Source organism: Aotus nancymaae, unplaced genomic scaffold (genome assembly GCF_030222135.1).
Source record: "Aotus nancymaae isolate 86718 unplaced genomic scaffold, 86718_ANA_hifiasm-v0.15.2.pri h1tg000010l, whole genome shotgun sequence".
Classification (NCBI taxonomy): domain Eukaryota; kingdom Metazoa; phylum Chordata; class Mammalia; order Primates; family Aotidae; genus Aotus; species Aotus nancymaae.
In genome coordinates, this window is record NW_026988421.1 from 62,428,296 (window position 1) to 62,446,725 (window position 18,430).

The window sequence follows — 18,430 nt, forward strand, 5'->3', positions numbered from 1 at the left end:
CCCCACTCTGCAGCTTGGAAAACTGAGACCCTGAGAAGGGAAGCAATTTTATCCTGAGATCATTTGGTGGGTTCGCAGAGGGCCAGATCTGAAAAGCTCCAGCTTGGTCATCTCCCAGCCTCTCCTCTCTCTCTCTCTCTCTCTCTCTCTCACTCTCTCACACACACACACACACACACACACACACACACACACTGACCTTCTCACTTTCTTGCTCCATCAGCCCTCACACATAGAATACTGTCTGGACCTGTCTGGACCTTGATTTCGCACATTTTTTCTTTTTTTTTTTGAGACAGGGTATTGCTCTGTCACCCAGGCTGGAGTGCAGTGGCATGATCTCGGCTCATTGCAGCCTCAACCTCTCAAGCTCAAGCAACCCTTCTGCCTAAGCCTCCCAAAGTGCTGGAACTACAGGAGTGAGCCACTCTACCCAGTCAACAGGCATCTTAAAAGACCAGAAAGAGGAGAAAGAGGAATTCTTTTCTTTCCTAATTTAATATAGATCAATTTGGTTGTGCCATTTCCAAATATCTGGATGCTCTGATGTGGCTTAGAATGCTTGGAATGTAATATACTTTAGCTTTCTGAACCTGCTTCTTAAATGCAGCGGTCCTCCAAAACTTTGGCATCGTTTCCAAGATTCTTTATTCCATGGTTATTTAAAAAAATCTCCTTTCCCTAACTCCCACGGATTGTTTGAAATATAGTTTATTTGCGAATTATTAGTTACATATTTACAGAGCAAAGCAAAAGCATGGATATTCTGTTGGGTTGTTTGTGCTGACTCCTGACCTGGTCTTAACACCATTGCAAGACCAGCATGTGCTCTCTTCTCAGACTCTTGCTTCTTTCCACCTTGGGCTGCCGCAGTTGCTACTGGTGTCAGACATGGAAGCGGAGGGCAGTTGTCACTTATTGAGCATCTATTATGTGCTATAGCTAACACCCATTTCATAGATGAGGCAACTGAGGTTAAGAGCTAGGATTTCAATCAGGGCTGTCTGACTGTGAAGCCAGGTCTCTCTCCTTACCGTCTCAGCCCTGCTCTTGGCTAAGACACAGGTCAGTCGTGCACCCTGGGCTGGAGTCTGGAAAATGGGTAGATCCAAGGGGTCGATGATTAGTGAGGGTATCAAGACCGTAGTGAAAGAAAGAGGGAGTCTCTCTCTACCGGGAAGCTCACTGTCCACCACACCCCCAAATGAAGCCGGACACTCCTTTGGCTTCCTGGCTCTGGAACAGAAACAGAGAGCTGGCACTGCGGCCAAGAAAGGCGGCGGAGCGGCCATAGAAAGCGGATTCGGGCCACCACTCCGGGGAGCCCAGGCGTCTGAGGGGACAATCGTCCCGCGCGCCAGGAGCCCCTGCTCCGGCTCCGCGTGGCACTTCCGATCCCCGGCCACAGGCAGCTGCACTCCCCAGCCACGTGCCCCGCCCCCGGGAGCCCGGCGCCCCAGCTCCGACCCGCGCCCGGCCCCGCCCCGCCCGGTGTGCCCACCCCCAGCCCGCCCCGCCGCCCCCTTGCCCGGCTCCCGCGGAGTCCCGGAGCGTCACTGCGCGGGCGGGCTGACCGACCCGCCGGCAGTTGGCACCGGGGGCGCTGGCGCGTCAGCGGCTCCGCTCTCCCGCCGGCAGCCTCGCGCGCCCGGAACCAGCGGTCCAGGCGGCGGCGCCGCGCGGGGGACCCGGAGCCCGCAGGAGGGAGGCTGCTAGGCAGGGAGGTGGCGGCGGCGGCGGCGGGAGCCGTCCGGTGCTCCGACAGCCGGGGCGCACCCTAGCCTCACCGCCCTCAGATTGGGACTTGGCTCCCGGGCGCTCGCCCGGCCCGCGTCCCAGCGCGGCCACATGGCTCCACTCCGCGCGCTGCTGTCCTGCCTGCTGCTCTTGCACTGCACGCTCTGCGCCGCCGCGGGCAGCTGGACCCAAGGTGCGTGCGGGTTGGGCGCGCGGGGGCCTGTGGGGTCCGGGGTGCACGCAGTCAGGGTGGCCCAAGGTTGCCTCAGCCACCTGGGCAGGGTTCCAGCGGGTGGGAGGCAGTGTGCACGCTGGGCTGACCTGCTCTCTTTTCTTCCCCTGTGCCACGGCACTGTCCCGTGATTTCTCTCCCTCTCTGGCCCTAGAAGTAGACAGAGACCCCAGGAGAGAATCTAGGAGCATGGGGTCTCTTAGGAGCCGCATTTCTGTCTCTTTGTCTCTCTGTTTTTCTTCTCTCCTCCCCCCAATCTGTTTCCCTGTCCTGTATGTCTTTCTCTTTCAGTGTCTTCTCTGTCTCCAACTTGTGTGACATGGGTGCAAAGTGTGTGTGTGTGTGTGTGTGTGTGTGTGACTGTTACATACCCAGAAGAAGGCTAACAGGTGATTGCTTCCTGCTGCAGAGCACACGGGGTGCCACTCACACTCCTGCACAGAAACACGCTCACGTCCTTCCACTGCCCCCAACATAGCATTGTCAAATGCTGCAGACACAGTCCTCTCACGTACAGCCCAGATACACTCCACTCCTGCCCTGCAGCATGGTTTATCCTTCTGGTGGCTCTGAACATGGGGAGGAGTCTCTGGTCATTTCCAGGCAGGGTGCCTGCTTGTCTGTGAGCCTTGTTCATGTGCCAGAGTGGGTCCCCTCTTACAGCAGTCTTGGAGGTCCTCTGCTATAATGGATGAAACTAGAGCTGTGGGCATGGGGGTATTTCAGGAAACACTATTTTCTATGTTTTATCAGTGACTCGAACTGGGGGGACGAAAGGTAAAGCTGTGTGGAAATGAAAATTCCTCCCAAACTCGCATTCATGAATCACCAGGCCTGGAAGCCAGGGAGCTGTCATTCCTGCCCAGCCTGACTGGGCTCAAGGAGCGCTGTGTGAGGATGGGCCTGCTGGCATGTGGCCCAGAGCATGGGGCCATGACCTCACACTTAATTCAGCCCAAGTGGGCAGGTCACCCCCTGTGTCTCCTTTTATTTTTGAAGATCTATATTTATCCAGCTTGGGGCTGGGCCATACAGAAATCTCAGCGGCCACGGTGCTGCTTTAAGAAATTTTCTTTCTAACCTTGGAAAAATAGAGAACTTTGCATTCCCTCCCTCCCCTCTGCAGCCCCACCTTCTCCTTGACACGTGCGCATGGTCCCCTGGGTTTCTAGGTGTGTTTGTTTTGCCAGCTGCGTTCTCGTTCTCGGAAGCTTGGGGAGGAGGGCTCTATCCCAGCCTGGGCGGGTGACTTCAGCACACTGGGGCGTTTAGGCAGATCTGGCTTTCCCTTTATTTGCCCTGTTGGCCTTTGGGGAATTTTAGTCCTTTTCTGGGCAGAGCAAGGTTGGAAGTCTTGTTGCTAGTGACAGGACTCTGTCTGGTATCATTTGTTTTCTTCCGCTAAGTTTAAAAAGGACCTGGGGGCTACAGGGAGTGATATTCCCACAAAGTACTCAAATACCCTTTATCCAAGTGTAGGAATCCTGGAGCTCAGGAAGCAATGGATGGAAAATGGATGAACTTGAGCAAAGGGGCCCATCTAAGGGTGACACTCAGGGTTCCTATTTCTCATCTCTCCCTGCCCTCATCGGATTCCAGACTTCCCCTTACCTCTGCACCAACTGCATTGAAGTGACTCTTTGTTTACCTCCAACAGAACTGCACCTCTCTGGAAAGCTCAGTGACTATGGTGTGACAGTGCCCTGCAGCACAGACTTTCGGGGACGCTTCCTCTCCCACGTGGTGTCTGGCCCAGCAGCAGCCTCTGCAGGGAGCATGGTAGTGGACACGCCACCGACACTACCACGACGCTCCAGTCACCTCCGGGTGGCTCGCAGCCCACTGCACCCAGAAGGAGGGACCCTGTGGCCTGGCAGGGTGGGGCACCACTCCCTCTACTTCAATGTCACTGTTTTCGGGAAGGAACTGCACCTGCGCCTGCGGCCCAATCGGAGGTTGGTAGTGCCAGGAGCCTCAGTGGAGTGGCAGGAGGATTTTCGGGAGCTGTTCCGGCAGCCCTTACAGCAGGAGTGTGTGTACACTGGAGGTGTCACTGGAATGCCTGGGGCAGCTGTTGCCATCAGCAACTGTGATGGATTGGTAAGGGATGAGACTTCCATTAAGCTGCATCCTCCCCCTCCCATGCCCTGCTCACGTGGTTCTGAGATCGCTATGGGCATGTTTTGCTGTCTGGGCAAGGCAGGGGCTGTGATGCCTTCTTGAGGTAGTACCGCCTGCCCCTGCAGGCCACTGGGTTCATGCTCTGCCAGGTGTGAAGTGGCCGAGTTGGGATGGTGCCTGTATCATGTTCACCCCTTGCCCCCCACAGACCCAGCTGGATCACTGTTTGGCTGGTGTCTCTGAGTACTGAGAAACACCAGGGTGAGGAAGCCAGGCTCTGGAGTCTGACTGCTGGGGTTGGAATTGTGGCTGAGCCGCTGCCTAGCTGTGAGGATCTGGATGAGTTAACCTCTCTGTGGCTCTTTCCCTTATTTATTTTACACATATTGACTGTTCTAGGTGCTGGTAGTGTGAGGCAGACGTGGCCCCTGCTCGCCTGGAGCTATTCCACAGGTGTTAATGATGTGGCTCACCTCCCTGGGCAGTGCACTGGGGGCTGCCCCTGCCTGGCTCCTGGTGTGGGCAAAGTTAGCGGCTGCTATCATGTCCTGTAACATTGTAATGTCGTGTCCTTCCTCTTCTCCTCCCTGTCTCTCTTCCCAGAGCCAGCCTACTCTTTCCTGGCTGCTCTATGTGGTCTCTCTCCTAGGATCCCCACTGCTTCCCAGAGGCTGGGAGCGCCTTTGCTAGTTGGCTCCACATTGCAAGCCAGAAAGCCACGGGGTGGGCTCTCTTTCCCGCCCCCACCTGGGGCTGGCTGTCAGTCCCCTCGCTGCTCCCCCTCAGTGTGGCAGGCCCTCGTGAGCTGGCACAGCAGCCTCAGGGTCCTGATGGGTGGCTCTTCCCTGCCCCAGTGACTCGGGTATGAGCTGATGGGTCCCAAGAAGGGGACTGCTTGCCCCTCTGCCCTTCAGCTTTGAGACTCAACAAATTTGAAGTGGAGAGGGGTTTGGGGTTCCCTCCTCACTGGCAGGGTGGGGAGCAGTTGTCACCATTGTCCCATGTGTAGGAGATGTCTTATCTGCTAATTTCGCAGCTGCCACTATCTAGGTCAGTGCTTTCCACCTTTTATCATGATGAAACCCCTAATGCTTTAGACATTTCACCCCTAATCATCAGTCCACCCCACCTTGAGTTTTTTTCTTTTAGAGGTGGTTTCTCACTATGTTGCCCAGGCTGGAGTGCACTGGCTATTCACAGGCACAAGCATAGAGTACTACAGCCTCGAACTCCTGGCCTCCAGCAATCCTCCTGCCTCCATGTCCCAGGAGCTGGGGCTATAGGTGGATGTCACTGTGCGTGGCTTTCCTCATGCAATTTTAATACCACAGATATACTGAATACCTGCTTATACACTGTATATCTCTCTGTGCTTTATGTATTCAAAGGTGTAATTTTTTGCCTTCCCCAGAATCAGTTTTCACCCCATTGAAGGTGATAGGGCCCTCATGGAGAGGGCTTATTTACACGGTAGTTGGTTCTCATCGTTAAGCAAGGGCTAGAATCACCTGAGCACCTTGTCAGGGGCACAGAATCTGCCTCTTGGAGGAGGGACCAGGATCTGATCATTACCAAACTCTCCAGGTGATCTGATGCAAGAGTTCCTGAGAGCAGACTTTGAGAAAACAGATTGTCAGGTCAGCTGGGGGAGTCTAAGGCCTTTTCAGGTTTCCGGGATGAGCCTCCCACCAGCCCGCTCTGGCTCTGCAGCTCTGTGCCACTGGGGCCCTCGGTCACCCTGCTGGCTAGAGGTACGCCATGGCCACAACTTTTGGTTGAAAATCCCAAGTGATGTTAGGAATCATCCACAGATGATAATAAGTAACCCCCACCCCCTTTGCATCCTGAAACCCTCCCTTGTCATTGAACCAGCTTAGCAGCCCATTGACAAGTAGTGACTGACCACTAGGTGCCACAAGGACTAGGGCCATGAAGGACCCTGAGCTAGTACTCCTGAAGCATGATCATGTGGCTGCATAGCATAGCATAGACAGTGACAAGCCACCATGCTCTGGTTTTGTGGGCTGGCTGATGGTGGGGGTGGGGCTGTTCAGTGGGCTTGGGGCTGGGCATTCCTCAGAGGGTGTTGCTGATTCTTGGTGGCCTCTGAGTAAGTTCTCATTAGCTGTGTGACCCTGGGCAAGTCACCCTCCATTTCTGAGCTTTACTCTTCTCATTTGTCCAAAGAGGGGCTGCACTCGATGTTCCGGGGAAGATGGGAATCGATTCTGTGTGGCATTTGCTGAAGCCAGATCGGGTCTCACAGGCTGTCCAGGCACAGGCTTTTGGAGGCTTGCGGTGTAGCTGGTATAGCACTGAGGCTCCAGGAAGTGCCTAGCCTGGGTCCTCCTCCCCTTGGTGAGGGGCAGAAATGGACGTCACTGGGCTGACCTTCAGGCTGGATCACAACATGTATCCTGACTGTTTCCAGAGGCCAGTCCTAAAGTCCAGTATCTGGACGCCTCCCGCTCCAGGCCCTGGGAGTGGTACTCCCTGACTGCCTGTCCACTGGGGCTGCCAGCACAGAGGTCACTCCAGGCTGAGATTTCTTGACTTTCAGCCCACGCTGGGAAATGGCCCTGTGTCCCATGACAGCAAGGGGCTGTGTCACAGTGATCCAGCTGAGCTCACCTTTGGAACTCAAAGGCCATGGTGTAGCATTTCTAAGATTGAACTCTGCATCTTTACATGGTCTCTGGATTTAATCCAGTATTCTCTAACATCTGAAATGCCAAAGTCATTCATTTCAAAAAATATGTACTGAGTGCTGACCATGGACAAGGTCCCCGGGGAGATCATAAGAAAATGAAAGTGACACAGATAATGACAGCAACAATGAGTCCTTTCTGTGGCCAGACATGTATGTGCTTACTTAACTCCATCCATTTGTAGATGAGGAAACTGAGTCATAGGCAGAGATATGAAGATAATACAGATAGCTTCCATTGCACAGGACTTTATCGCTTACAAAGCTCTTTTGCTTCCTTCAATCTTGTGACGTGTGTGTGCAGATATTGTTATTACTCCTGCTTTGCAGAGAGTCAGGTCCCTGCCCTTGAGGAACGTGGGTGCCATGCAGGGGGTAACCCACAAGTAGTTTTAGCATTCACTTGGTTTTCTAGAACACCATGGGGATGGGTACTCAGTAAATGGGAGTGATTGTTTTCTTTGATGTCAGTGAAAGTGACATTTGAACTAGATCTTGAAGGATGAGTAGAAGTTTGCTGGGGCCAGAGTGGGGGGAGGGCCCTCTGGGCAGAGGGAAGAGCTTGAGCAGGCTGGTGATGGTTAGACAGAGGAAGGAGCACCATGCCAGGTGGGGCTGTGGAGTGGACCCTAAAGACAGCTGGGCAGGGGGGGGCTTGGTCTGACCTAGAAGGAAGGGCAGGATGGAAGAGAGGGTCTGGGGCAGGGATGGGGCAGCCTGCTTTCTGGAAGAGGCTGGGCTGGTAGTTGAGAGATGTGGCTGTGTGACTCTGAGCAAGCTGTCCCCTTCTCTGGGCCTCAGTTGCCTCCTGGGTGTGTTGAGAAAACTGGAATGGGTAAGCTCAGACCCCTTTCAGCTCTGGCACTGGTGCTTTATGGCATGGGGCTGACCTTGCTGGAGTTTCGAGCCAGGCCCCTGTAAACCTGTAGTTGACAGCTCCCTCCTACATTGCAGTCATGCCTAACACTGGGGTATGGAACACTTTATTTTACTTCCCAGCCACTGTCCTGGAGGGCCTTGTGTATGTCCTAGCTGTGGGAGGGGAAAGAGAAAGATCCAGGAATGAAAAGGCAGGACGCTTGCCCTGGAGGAGTTCGTAGGCTAATGGGGACCCAGACATAAAAGCAAACTTGAGAACCCTGTGAGAGGCAGCAGGAGAAGGACCCATTTAGTTTGGTTAGGGCATCTAGGAAGGCTCCCCAGAGGAGGTGGCATTTGCTCAATACTGTTCAGACATTATAAATCTGAGTCCCTTGATCAGCAAAGAAAGTGACTGACCCAGCCAGTCTTGAGGATGTTCAGGGGCAGGGAATAAGGGGTATGGGGTGGGGCCTGATCCTGCCTGCAAAGTATTTCCTCTGGGGTCGGGGGCAGCTAGCCTGGGATGCTGTTAGACCTAAGGGTCCCAGACTGGGAATGTGTCCAGGTGTCAGCAGTGACCTGATGGGCTACTCTTCAGAGCCACTAACACTCTGCAGCTGTGAGGAACATGGGCTGGGGACCAGTTATTTTTGGATCCTGGAGAAGTTGTGGGGTACAAGGATGGGGTCAGCAGATTGGGGTCCCTGCTTCTCAGTGGGGCTGCATGCTCACTGTACCCCTCTAGAATTCGGGCCACCAGCCCCCTGAAGGGTTGCTTCTCCTATAGCCATCTCTGCCTCCCCAGGACCTGGGCCCTGATAACCTGCACTGGGGTGATGGGGGCTTGGCTGCACCGTGTTTCCCCCTGTGCCTTCGGTGCCTCTGTGAGTCAGGGCCTGGCGCAGAAGCAGCCACACATGTAAGATTTGTCACCATCTGGTTCTGTTCTCCACTCTCTGCAGATCTTGCATTTTGACAGGTTATACTGAGTAGCCCCTGGCAGGTGGTTTTGGGAGGGGCAGGGGAGACTGCCTCCCAGCTGGGATGCTCACCACTGAACAAGTCACAGAAGCTCTTGGAGCACCTCCCTTTTGTCTTTAAAATGGGACTACAATGTGGGGTGGGGCTAGGGAGTTGAGAACTTCAGGGTAAGGGGCTTCTTTATGGGAGGCTGAAAATGTTCTAAAATTGTGGCCGTGGTTATGCAATTCTGTGAATATACTAAAAACAATTACATTATGCACTTTAAGTAGGTGAATTATATGGTATGTCATATCTCAATAAACCTGTTACCAAAAGCACCTGGCCTATGGAAGGGCCCCATCACAGGTGGTGGTCGTAATTCCAAGGAGATAGTCTAGGCCAGGGGACAGAGCAGGATGCGTTCACTCTGGTACAGACCAGTGGGACCTTGAGCACACGTCTTCGTCTCCCTGTGCTTAGATTCCTCATCTGTGGGGAGGGCAGAGGAGCAGCTGTCTATGGGGTTGTTCAGAGGATTAAATGAGATAAGGCAAAGTGCAGGACCTGGTTTATAACAGGGCCTTTTAAAATGGAGATTATTCAGTGATAATCACTGAAATAATCTTGATTACCTTTTTTTCTTTTTTTGAGCCCATGCCTGGGCTGGAGTTCAGTGGCATGATCTTGGCTCACTGCAACCTCCATCTCCTGGGTTCAAGTGATCCTCCTGTCTCAGCCTCCTGAGTAGCTGGGCATATACCACCACACCCAGCTAATTTTTGTATTTTTAATAGAGTCGGAGTTTCACCATGTTGGCCACACGGGTCTTGAACTCCTGACCTCAGCCTTGGCTGATCCTCCTGCTTCGGCCTCCCAAAGTGCTGGGATTACAGGCGTGAGCCACCACACTCAGCCAATCATGATTACTTTTTAACAGTAATTATCAGTAATGATAAATATTACAAATATCATCAGAGTCCCTTTATTGCAATGATATATAGATCATTAGTGTTATCTGACTGGCCCTTGTCCAGGTCCTGGGGATGCAGGGATGAAACTCCACCCTCTGCCCCATACTCCAGAAGCCCACGGTTTAAAGGGGAGGCTGAACTGCACAGTAGACAGTAAAAAGCAACACAGGCCACACTAAGCTTCAGTGATTTGTGGGGATACAGAGAAGCATAGTGCACACCATGGGTGGCTTGGAGGTGAGTACTGAGAAGGAGGGGTGATCAAGGAATGCTTCCAGGGTAGGGGACATTTGGGCTGGGTTTTAAAGGATCAATAGGAGTTTTCAAAGCTACAGAGTGGGAACTGTAGTCATTCTGTAGGGAAGGAAATCCTGTGTCTCTGCAGGATTCAGGAAATGGCAAGTCATTCCAGGTCTCCATGGGAGAGGGGGAATGGTGAAAATGTAATTGGAAAATGTCTGCCTCACCACGGAGCTTGGCCTTACCCCTGGCGTCATGGAGAGCCACGGAGGTTTTTAAGCAGGAGTCACATTAGTGTTTGGGAAAGACACGCATCCCTCCAGCTCGATGCTGGTGCACAGCAGATTTATCTGTGGCTCGTTTGCCTCCGGTGCCAAACAACTGTCCTTGCCCCAGGGGCTGCACTTGGCTGGCTAGATGAGTGAGTAGGCATCCTCATGGCTCCTTGGGAAGCCCCGGGTCAGCTCCATATTCCACCCTGTTTTGGAGATGTGGAGTATGGAGGCTTGGAGTCTCCCCTGTGACTGACCCCTCCCAGACACCCAGCTGGCTTGTCCCCTTACATCTTGACCTGCAGGCCTCCTGCCCTCACACGTGTGTGTCTAGAGACCCTGGGAAAGTCAGGGGGCACCAGAGCCTTGTGTCAGGCCCCACGTTGGTGCAGGCCTTGCTGCCTTGCTGACCTGCCGCTCCAGCCTCAGGCAGCTCCAGCTCGCAGGCCGCTGTCCCTGCCCCCGCCCCTGCCCCCGCCCCTGCCCCTGCCCCTGCCCCATCCAGGCCGGCCTGCTCTTGCCTCACTTTCCAGCACCCTGCCTTTGCTGTGCTGTTCACACCTTCCCTGTCCCCTCACTTGATGTATCTCCCATTTCAACTACCAGTTCCTAGAAATCAGAGACTGTCTTAACCTGTGCATTTCCCTGAGCGTTGAGCACAAGGCTGGGCCTCTGGGTTGGAGGAGCAGGAGGTGAAATTTCAGATGCACCAGGAGTAAGTAGGTAACAGAAGAAAGAGAAGAGGACTGGGTAGTCATAGAGATGGTGGGATTGTGGCAAACGGGAGACCACCTGCCCCCTCCAGTGCCACTCTGGTATTGTAAGAGCTTCGAGTATGTTAGGAGAAATGGGAAATATGGATTTTTAGGTAGTGTTCTAATTCTTAAGCCATTGTATGAACCAAACCTGGCAAGGCTGTTAGCTGGAGGCCTTGCGTTGCTTGTAAGCTCAGCTTCATGTGCTGGGGGTGAGTGTGACTCTGGAACCAGAGTTGAAATCCCAGCTCTGCCTCTTACACACCATGACCCTGGGCAGTTACCTCACCTCTGTGTGGCTCAGTTTCCACATCTGTAAAGTGGGGATAATAGTAATCACTTCATAGAGTTGTCCTGTATGTAAAGGGTGAGCGCAGTCCCCGGTCACTCAGCTGTTGCTATTAAATGGTGTGAATTACTGGTTGGTTGAGTCTATCAGGCCTGAGAGGGTGGCAGCAGGAAAGAAGTAGTCAAGAGCACCCCATTTTTCTGGCTGCCGTTCCCACTGGGCCTTAAGTGGGGCATACAGAGCCAGTGCTGGTCCTGGCCTCCCTCAGGCCCCCGTTAGTTTTCTCAGGGTGCACCTCGCTTCTCCCTCAGTTTGCTGCTGGCCCTGAACATTCCCGCCTGTCTTTCCTAGAGGCACAGGGCAGAGTGTGGTGACCTGTGTGTCCCCATGACCCAGCACTGGGTCTGCTGGAAAACCATCTGGGTGAGGAGGCATAAACTCTTGTTTTTGTGTTTTTAACCCCTGTTAGATGAGGGGACAGCACCTCTGTCATCCTCTCTGTGGCTGTCCAGCCACCAGTTCCTAGGCCAGAGGTGACCACTGAGGCGCGCACACTGCCATTTGCCCTCCTGCGCCCTGGTAGTCCCTGCAGGCCCGCTGTGGCATGCTGTCCCTGGGCCTCAGAACCCCCCCACCGAAGGTGCTCACGCAGTCACTCCCGTGGACCGAGGGGGCATGCAGGGGAAACCCGTTTTCCTCCCTGCCCTTAGCACTCCCTTCACAAGCAAGTCTGTTTTGAGGGTGCACACCCTCTCTGAGAGTGCGAGATGGTTTCTCATGTGTGCTACTTAGATTACCCGGTTTCCTGGGAAATACTGGGTTCCTTTTGGCAATTCGTGTTTGCAGCACACAAATAAGAAAGGGACTCTTTGGAGAGAAAGGGGGATTTCTCCTGACCCACCTGCCAGGGTGATCGTGGGTCTTCAGTGTGGAAAGAGGAAGTCGCTGCTTCCTGATTGTGGCAATGTGAGGGCCTGGGGGATGCAGAGGGGCAGTGGCCCGCATGGGAGTGTCTTGACCCCAGCCACATCCCAGGAGGTGCGCAGCACAGGCTCTGCTGGGGAAATAGGCAGGGTGGGGAAACTGAGTGACTATCAGTTCTCATTCTTGTGTAACAAACCAGTCTAAAACTTGGAACTGAAAATAAGATTGTGTCCTTCCTCACAACTCTGTAGGTTGGCTGGGCAGTTCCTCCGCTGCTTGCTCCTGGCCTGCTCACGTGGTTGTGTTCTGCTGGAGGGTGGACTGGGCTGGAGGGTGGACTGGGGTGGAGGGTGGACTGGGGTGGAGGGTGGACTGGGGTGGAGGGTGGACTGGGCTGGAGGGTGGACTGGGGTGGAGGGTGGACTAGGGTGGAGGGTGGACTGGGATGGAGGGTGGACTGGGGTGGAGGGCCCAAGCTGGCCTCTTTTACATGATCAGCATGGTGCTGGCTATGGGCCGGGTGGCCTCAGTTCTCTCAGTGGCCAGTCATCCTCCAGTTGGCAATCTCAGGGTAGCATTCCACGAGGGGAAGGTGGAAGCTGGAAGACCCCTTGAGGCCTAGCCTTGGAAGTTGCATGTGTTAGTTCGTTCTTGCACTGCTGTAAAGAAATAACTGAGGCTGGGTAATTTAGAAAGAAAAAAGGTTTAATCAGCTCACGGTTCTGCAGGCTGTGCAGGAAGCATAGCAGCTTCCGCTACTGGGGAGGCCTCAGGAAGCTTCCAGTCATGGTGGAAGGCAAAGGGGAGCTCACATGCGGGGAGCAGGAGCAAGAGAGAGAGGAGGGGGCTGCTACACACTTTTAAACAACCAGATCTCACTCACTGTCACAAGATCAGCACCAGGAGGATGGTGCTAAACCATTCGTGGGAAACTGCCTCTGCGACTCAGTCCCCCCCAGTAGGCCCCACCTCCAACATGAGGGATTGCAGTTTGAAATAAGATTTGGTGGGCACACAGATCCAAACCATATCATGGCATAAGGTCACTTCTGCACATTCTGCTGGTCAAAGTGAGCCGTAAAGCTGGACAAAACTTTCCCAGAGTGGGGAAATGGACTCTTCCTCTTGAGGGAAGAAGTGGCAAAGTCTCATTGTAAAGAGACCATGCACAGAAACAAGAGGATCCATTGCAGCCATCTTTGCAAACATTCTTCTGTATTGCCCCTAGGCAAGTGATTTGACATCTCTGAGCCTCAGTTTACGCATCTGTAAAGTGGGTGTCCCTACCTCGTAGTTCTGCACGTTATATATTATGCACTTAAAGTGCTGTCACAGTGCCCAGAACAATAAAAGTTAGCATTTCTTCTTCTTCTTGCTGATGTCTTAGATTGAATAAGGAAACTGAGGCAGGATCCACAGGAGGTTTATCTCCAGCCCTCTGGGCGCCCATGCCAGGGCTCTTCCCCCTGCTTTCCAGAGGCTCCGCCTGTCTGGGTTGCCGTCTGTCTGAGTGGAGGCCCAGGGCCTGGGTCCTGGGTCCTGGGTGGTTTTCCAGTCCTCCAGCCAGTCTGATCTTGCAGTCTTACCTCCCTTGTCTCCTGATGGCCATGCCTGACTGTCTGCCTTGGATTAATAACTTATTTATGATATGGAATAAAAGCCAGACATCACCTCACTGCGGCTCCTCCAGAGCAGAGCTGGCCTCCCATTCCAGCGAGGGCTGGTTTTGTTTTTTTTCCTCTGTGTCTTCAGGCACTGGCTGGAGGGAGGGCGGCCTGGGGCTCAGCGGGCTGGTAAGAGTGATGGGGGCTGTGCTTGCCTCTCCCTCTGCCTCCCAGCCCCAGGTTGGTACAGGCCCAGGGTGGGCTCTCAGTGAGGGCCCAGGAGATTCCACATTCCCAGGCACTGCAGTGGAAAGTTCCCAAACCGTCCACCAGGCCCAGCATTCCATTTGCAGCACGTGGGGATTGCCCTGCTTTCATTGCCCTAAAAACAACAACAGTGATGATATTTACATGCTGCTTCATCCTGAGCAGCACTAAGGAGCTCCCTGTCAACAGAAGCTCAGGCACCTGCAGAGACCCTTGTGTTATGAAAATCTGCATGGATCCCAGCTCAGCGTAATTTCCACCAGTCACCCTGACTTTGGCGTGGGCTGGAGACAGCTGTGGCTGGAAGAGGCTTTGGGGGCCTCTAGCTCCCTCTTCATTTCCCAGCAGAGGAAGCCAAGGCTTGGTGGGGGGCAGGGGAAGGAGATCCAGGGTCATGTAGCAGCAGGTGAGTGTCAGGTGTCAGGGCCCACAGGGTCCAAGGTTCTTGACTCCCAGGCAATGTTCTCCTGCAGTTCAAGGCTGCCTCTCCTGTCAGTGGAACGACCACGTGTATGTGAACAGAGACTCCAGGTCGTAGACTGTGTGCTGTCCCGCGATATGGTAGCCGTGGCAACAGCTTCAGAATGATGAATGCTAAAAGTGATTGGTCTAATGGTGGTGGGGGGTGGAGAGGCCTGGGGGTACTGAGTGGAGGTGTTTATGAGGCTCCCACTGTGACGGGGAGAGCTGCTCAGCTTCTGCATGTCCTTGTCTTCCCTGAAACTGGGAGGCCAACTAAGAAAAACAGATGTCAATGGCCCAGTTAGTGGGATTTGATGCTCAAACGGAACCTTCTGGTGTTTCTCAGACTCAAGTCACTAGTGCTGCTGTTTTATCCATTTTCAAAATATTGGAGGGTGAGCGGACTGCTGTTATGTACACATTACTTGTCATGGAACATTTAAAAACCCTGCAGTCTAATTTTCTTCTGCTTTCAGTAATACGGCTGATGGGGCAGAATAGGCCCCTTTTTAGAGAAATGTCTGAGGTAAGATCATTTGTTAGGACCAGGTTGTTCTGAATGCAAACTCTGTTGCCAGGGGGTGGCTGAAGGCCTTTGTCACCCTTTGCTTTTAAGCCAGCCACATATTTACACCTTTGATCTGTCCAGAAACAGCCTGCCACTTTCTCCTCCAAGCCACTCCCACCCCCCAGGCAGAGGTTCACAGCCACCCCTTGAGGCTGGCAGGGGCCCACACTCTATGAGTTAGCTCCTCCAGCCCAAAGAGGCCTGTGTTCCATAGCCTGGCCGACCGCTGGCCGGCGCATTGTGCCTTTGAGCCTTTGCCACTTCATAATTCATAGTCCCCAGTAGGGAGATGCTACGTAAAAGATGCCATCGCCTAATCCACGGCCACAATTGTGGGGAGGCAGATCTCTCACAAGGGTGGTTGGTGTACACAAGGGAGTTTGTTTTAACACCTGTCCCTAAGGATGCTTGTTTGGCATGGTTTCGTTCCAAAGTCAGTTGCGTGGCATGAACCAGTTCATCCCCCTGAACCTCCTGTCTAGAAGAGGGACAGAGCTATGTGGATGGGAATAGAGCACCTTCCAAGAGCCACCGCCACGGAGCGCAGAGGAGGGAGCAGTGATGGGTGGCATTTGAGCTGGGTGGAAGGGGCATTCCCGGTGGGGTGCACAGTGGGGCGAAGGCGCGGAGGCCTGTGGGAAGACGTGTGGCTCTGGTACCACACAGGTCCTGTGTGGCTTGGTGTGGGATTTTTGTTGCTGGTAATTCTAAAAGGGAAACAAACAGCATAATAAGAATAACCAGCACTGGGGTGGTGTGAGCCACCTCCTGTCTCTCCCGGACGATGGCCCTCACCTCCCTGAGCTCCCTTGCCCCTGCAGTCTATTCACCAACAGCACCCGGGCAGTCCTGTGCAATACGAGTCCTCCACGGTGCACGACACTCCTCCAGGAGAAGCCAGCCAGGACCTGTCATTGCTCCTCCTCACTGCCCTCCCTGAGGGGAACGTTCCTCCCCAGGGACTGCCAGGGCCTGCCCCTCAGACCCCTCAGGCTTTCACTCAAATGTCACCTTCAGAGTGGCGCCCTCCCTGGCAACCTTATTCTCAATTTCAAGCTCCAGTCCTCTCTCTTCTCCATGGTGCCTTCCTCTTGGTGTGTCGTATATTTCTAATTATTTCCCGCCTGTCTCCACCCTGCAGTAGAATGTTAGCTCCATGCAAAGAGGTATTTTTGGCTGCGTCCCCAGCACCTAGAGCAGGGCCTTCTCAATTATTGTCTGAAGAATGAATGAGTGAATATGTGATGTCTCGGGCAAGGCTTTAGGAGAAGCAAGTTACAGAAACATAGGTGAACATGTGAAGGCAGGGGGTCTCGAGAGGGGGGTCTGGCGGTGACTGCAGTGTGGGCACTTTTTTTTTTGAGACAGAGTCTGACTCTATCACCCATTGCACTGGAGTGCAATGGCACCATGTCAGCTGACTGCAACTACCGTCTCCTGGGTTCAAGCAATTCTCCTGCCTCAGCCTCCCTAGTAGCTGGGATTACGGGCACCCACCACCACGCCCTGATAAGTTTTGTATTTTTTAGTAGAGATGGGGTTTCACCATGTTGGCCAGGCTGGTCTTGAGCTCCTGACCTCAGATAATCCACCCGCCTCGGCCCCACAAAGTGCTGGGATTACAGGCGTGAGCCACCGCGCCCAGCCTGCAGTGTGGGCATTTGTGTTGCTAGTGCCTGGCAGGTGAACTGTCAGAATGCGGCAAAATCTGGAACCTATGCTAGCGGTGATGGTCCCTGGGCAGGATTAAGGACAGTACCGTGCCACCTGTCTGGGGTCTTCTGGCCAATCGTGCTTCATCTGCTCCTTCTGCCCTTTGCAGAGGAGACCGACCAGTGATACCTGGGGGGTCACTGTGTCATCAGGAGCCACTCGTGTGGCTAGAGCTAGCTGGGCATTCTCCCGTGCTCACCTGCATTCTGGAGGGAACCTGTCTCTCGGCCACTGCCAGGTCCCTCATTGGCAGCTTACTACAGACCCGGCTACGTGTCAGATGCAGTGATAAACACTGACATGCATGATCTCACGTGGGAGGCATTGAAGCCATGCCTCCCACATGAGCACAGCTTCAGCAATCCACTGGGCCAGGCTGCTGGGGGGCTCATTTGGAGGGGAGGCCTGGCTGGGACAGTGACCTATAGGGCCATCTTTTGGGTCTGTTCTCCACTGCCAAGGGTGCAGCACCTTTCCTGGTGCTGCTCACCATCAGCTGGTGTGTGTCTGAGTGGCAGGGTTCAAACTGCAGGGCCTCCATGCAGGGTGCTGCTCCTCCGCTCAGGGCCTGGAAGCCATATCGCCTGCTGGCACTGGAGGGCTGCTTCCTGTCTCCTCATCCTGGAGACACAGCTGCTGGCAGGACTTAGGGCCAAGCAGGGGCCAGGCAGAGGTCCCTCGCCAAGCTTGGTGGGCTATGGTGGTGACAGAGGGGGAAGCCTCCGAGCTGTGTGGCTCCTGGGCACTGGGGAATGGAATCTGGGGGTGGCTGCTGGCCTGGCAAGGTCTGCCCTGAGTCTGGCTGGGCTCCAGAGTGAGAGGTTTACAGCCGGCCTTTGGGCCGGGACACCTACCTGTTGATGGAGGAAGGGGAGTAGAAATAAAAAGTGACCGCCCCTCCTTTAAGAACTTCAAGCTTTTGGCTGAGCGCAGAGGCTCACGCCTGTAACCCTAGCAGTTTGGGAGGCTGAGGCAGGAGGATCACTTGAGGTCAGGAGTTTAAGACCAGCCTGGCCAACATGGTGAAACGCTGCCTCCACTAAAAATACAAAAAGTTAGCTGGGTGTGGACGCGTGTCTGTAGTCCCAGCTACTCGGGAGGCTGAGGTGGAAGAATCACTTGAACCCAGGAGGCAGAGGTTGCAGTGAGCAGAGCTTGTGCCACTGCACCCCAGCCTGGGTGACAGAGTAAGACCCTGTTAGAAAAAAAACAAAAACAAAAAACAAAAAATCTTCAAGCTTTTGATGATCTGAGCAGCTCTGTTCTCCAAGGTGCTGGAGGACAGAGCCAGTCATCACCTTCATCATCAACATCCGCACAGAGGGACTACTACTAACTGTCCTCACTCTCTGCACTATGGACCCCCCAGCTTGGATGGTCATGAAGGCATTGACTGGTCCTTGGCCACTCACCAGATCACAGCTGCTCCCTCTACCTCCCAGGCTTCCCCTACCTTGGATCACTTGTGGTGTGGATGGGCCTTGGTCATGAAGTAAGAGGTGTGCAGTAACCCAGCCGGCTGGGCTCCCCAGCTTCCCTCTCAGGGAACCTACTCATTGTATGCCTGTTTCCTCTCTTTCTTTCCCATTTCTGGTGTTAGGACGAACACCCCTGTGCTGCTATTGCTCTCTTTATGAAACATCGATGGCCACTTAAATGTCCCTTTTCATGCCATTCCACTGTTTGGAAGCCTCCAGGGTTTGGATGAGTGGTTCTCAGCCCTGGATGCACGTCCGAATCACCT

At 54.0% G+C, this 18,430-nt stretch overlaps 1 protein-coding gene across 2 annotated transcripts in view; it reads left to right on the forward strand.

The window, feature by feature from the left end:
• Positions 1 to 1,848: 1,848 nt before the first annotated feature.
• Positions 1,849 to 18,430, forward strand: part of ADAMTS14 (ADAM metallopeptidase with thrombospondin type 1 motif 14) — an 85,585-nt gene continuing 69,003 nt past the window's right edge. For both annotated transcript variants that reach the window (XM_012460307.2, XM_012460308.2), the window contains exons 1-2: positions 1,849 to 1,930; positions 3,627 to 4,069. In XM_012460307.2, the coding sequence (XP_012315730.2) occupies positions 1,849 to 1,930; positions 3,627 to 4,069 (525 nt within the window). The remainder of the gene's footprint in view (positions 1,931 to 3,626; positions 4,070 to 18,430) is intronic.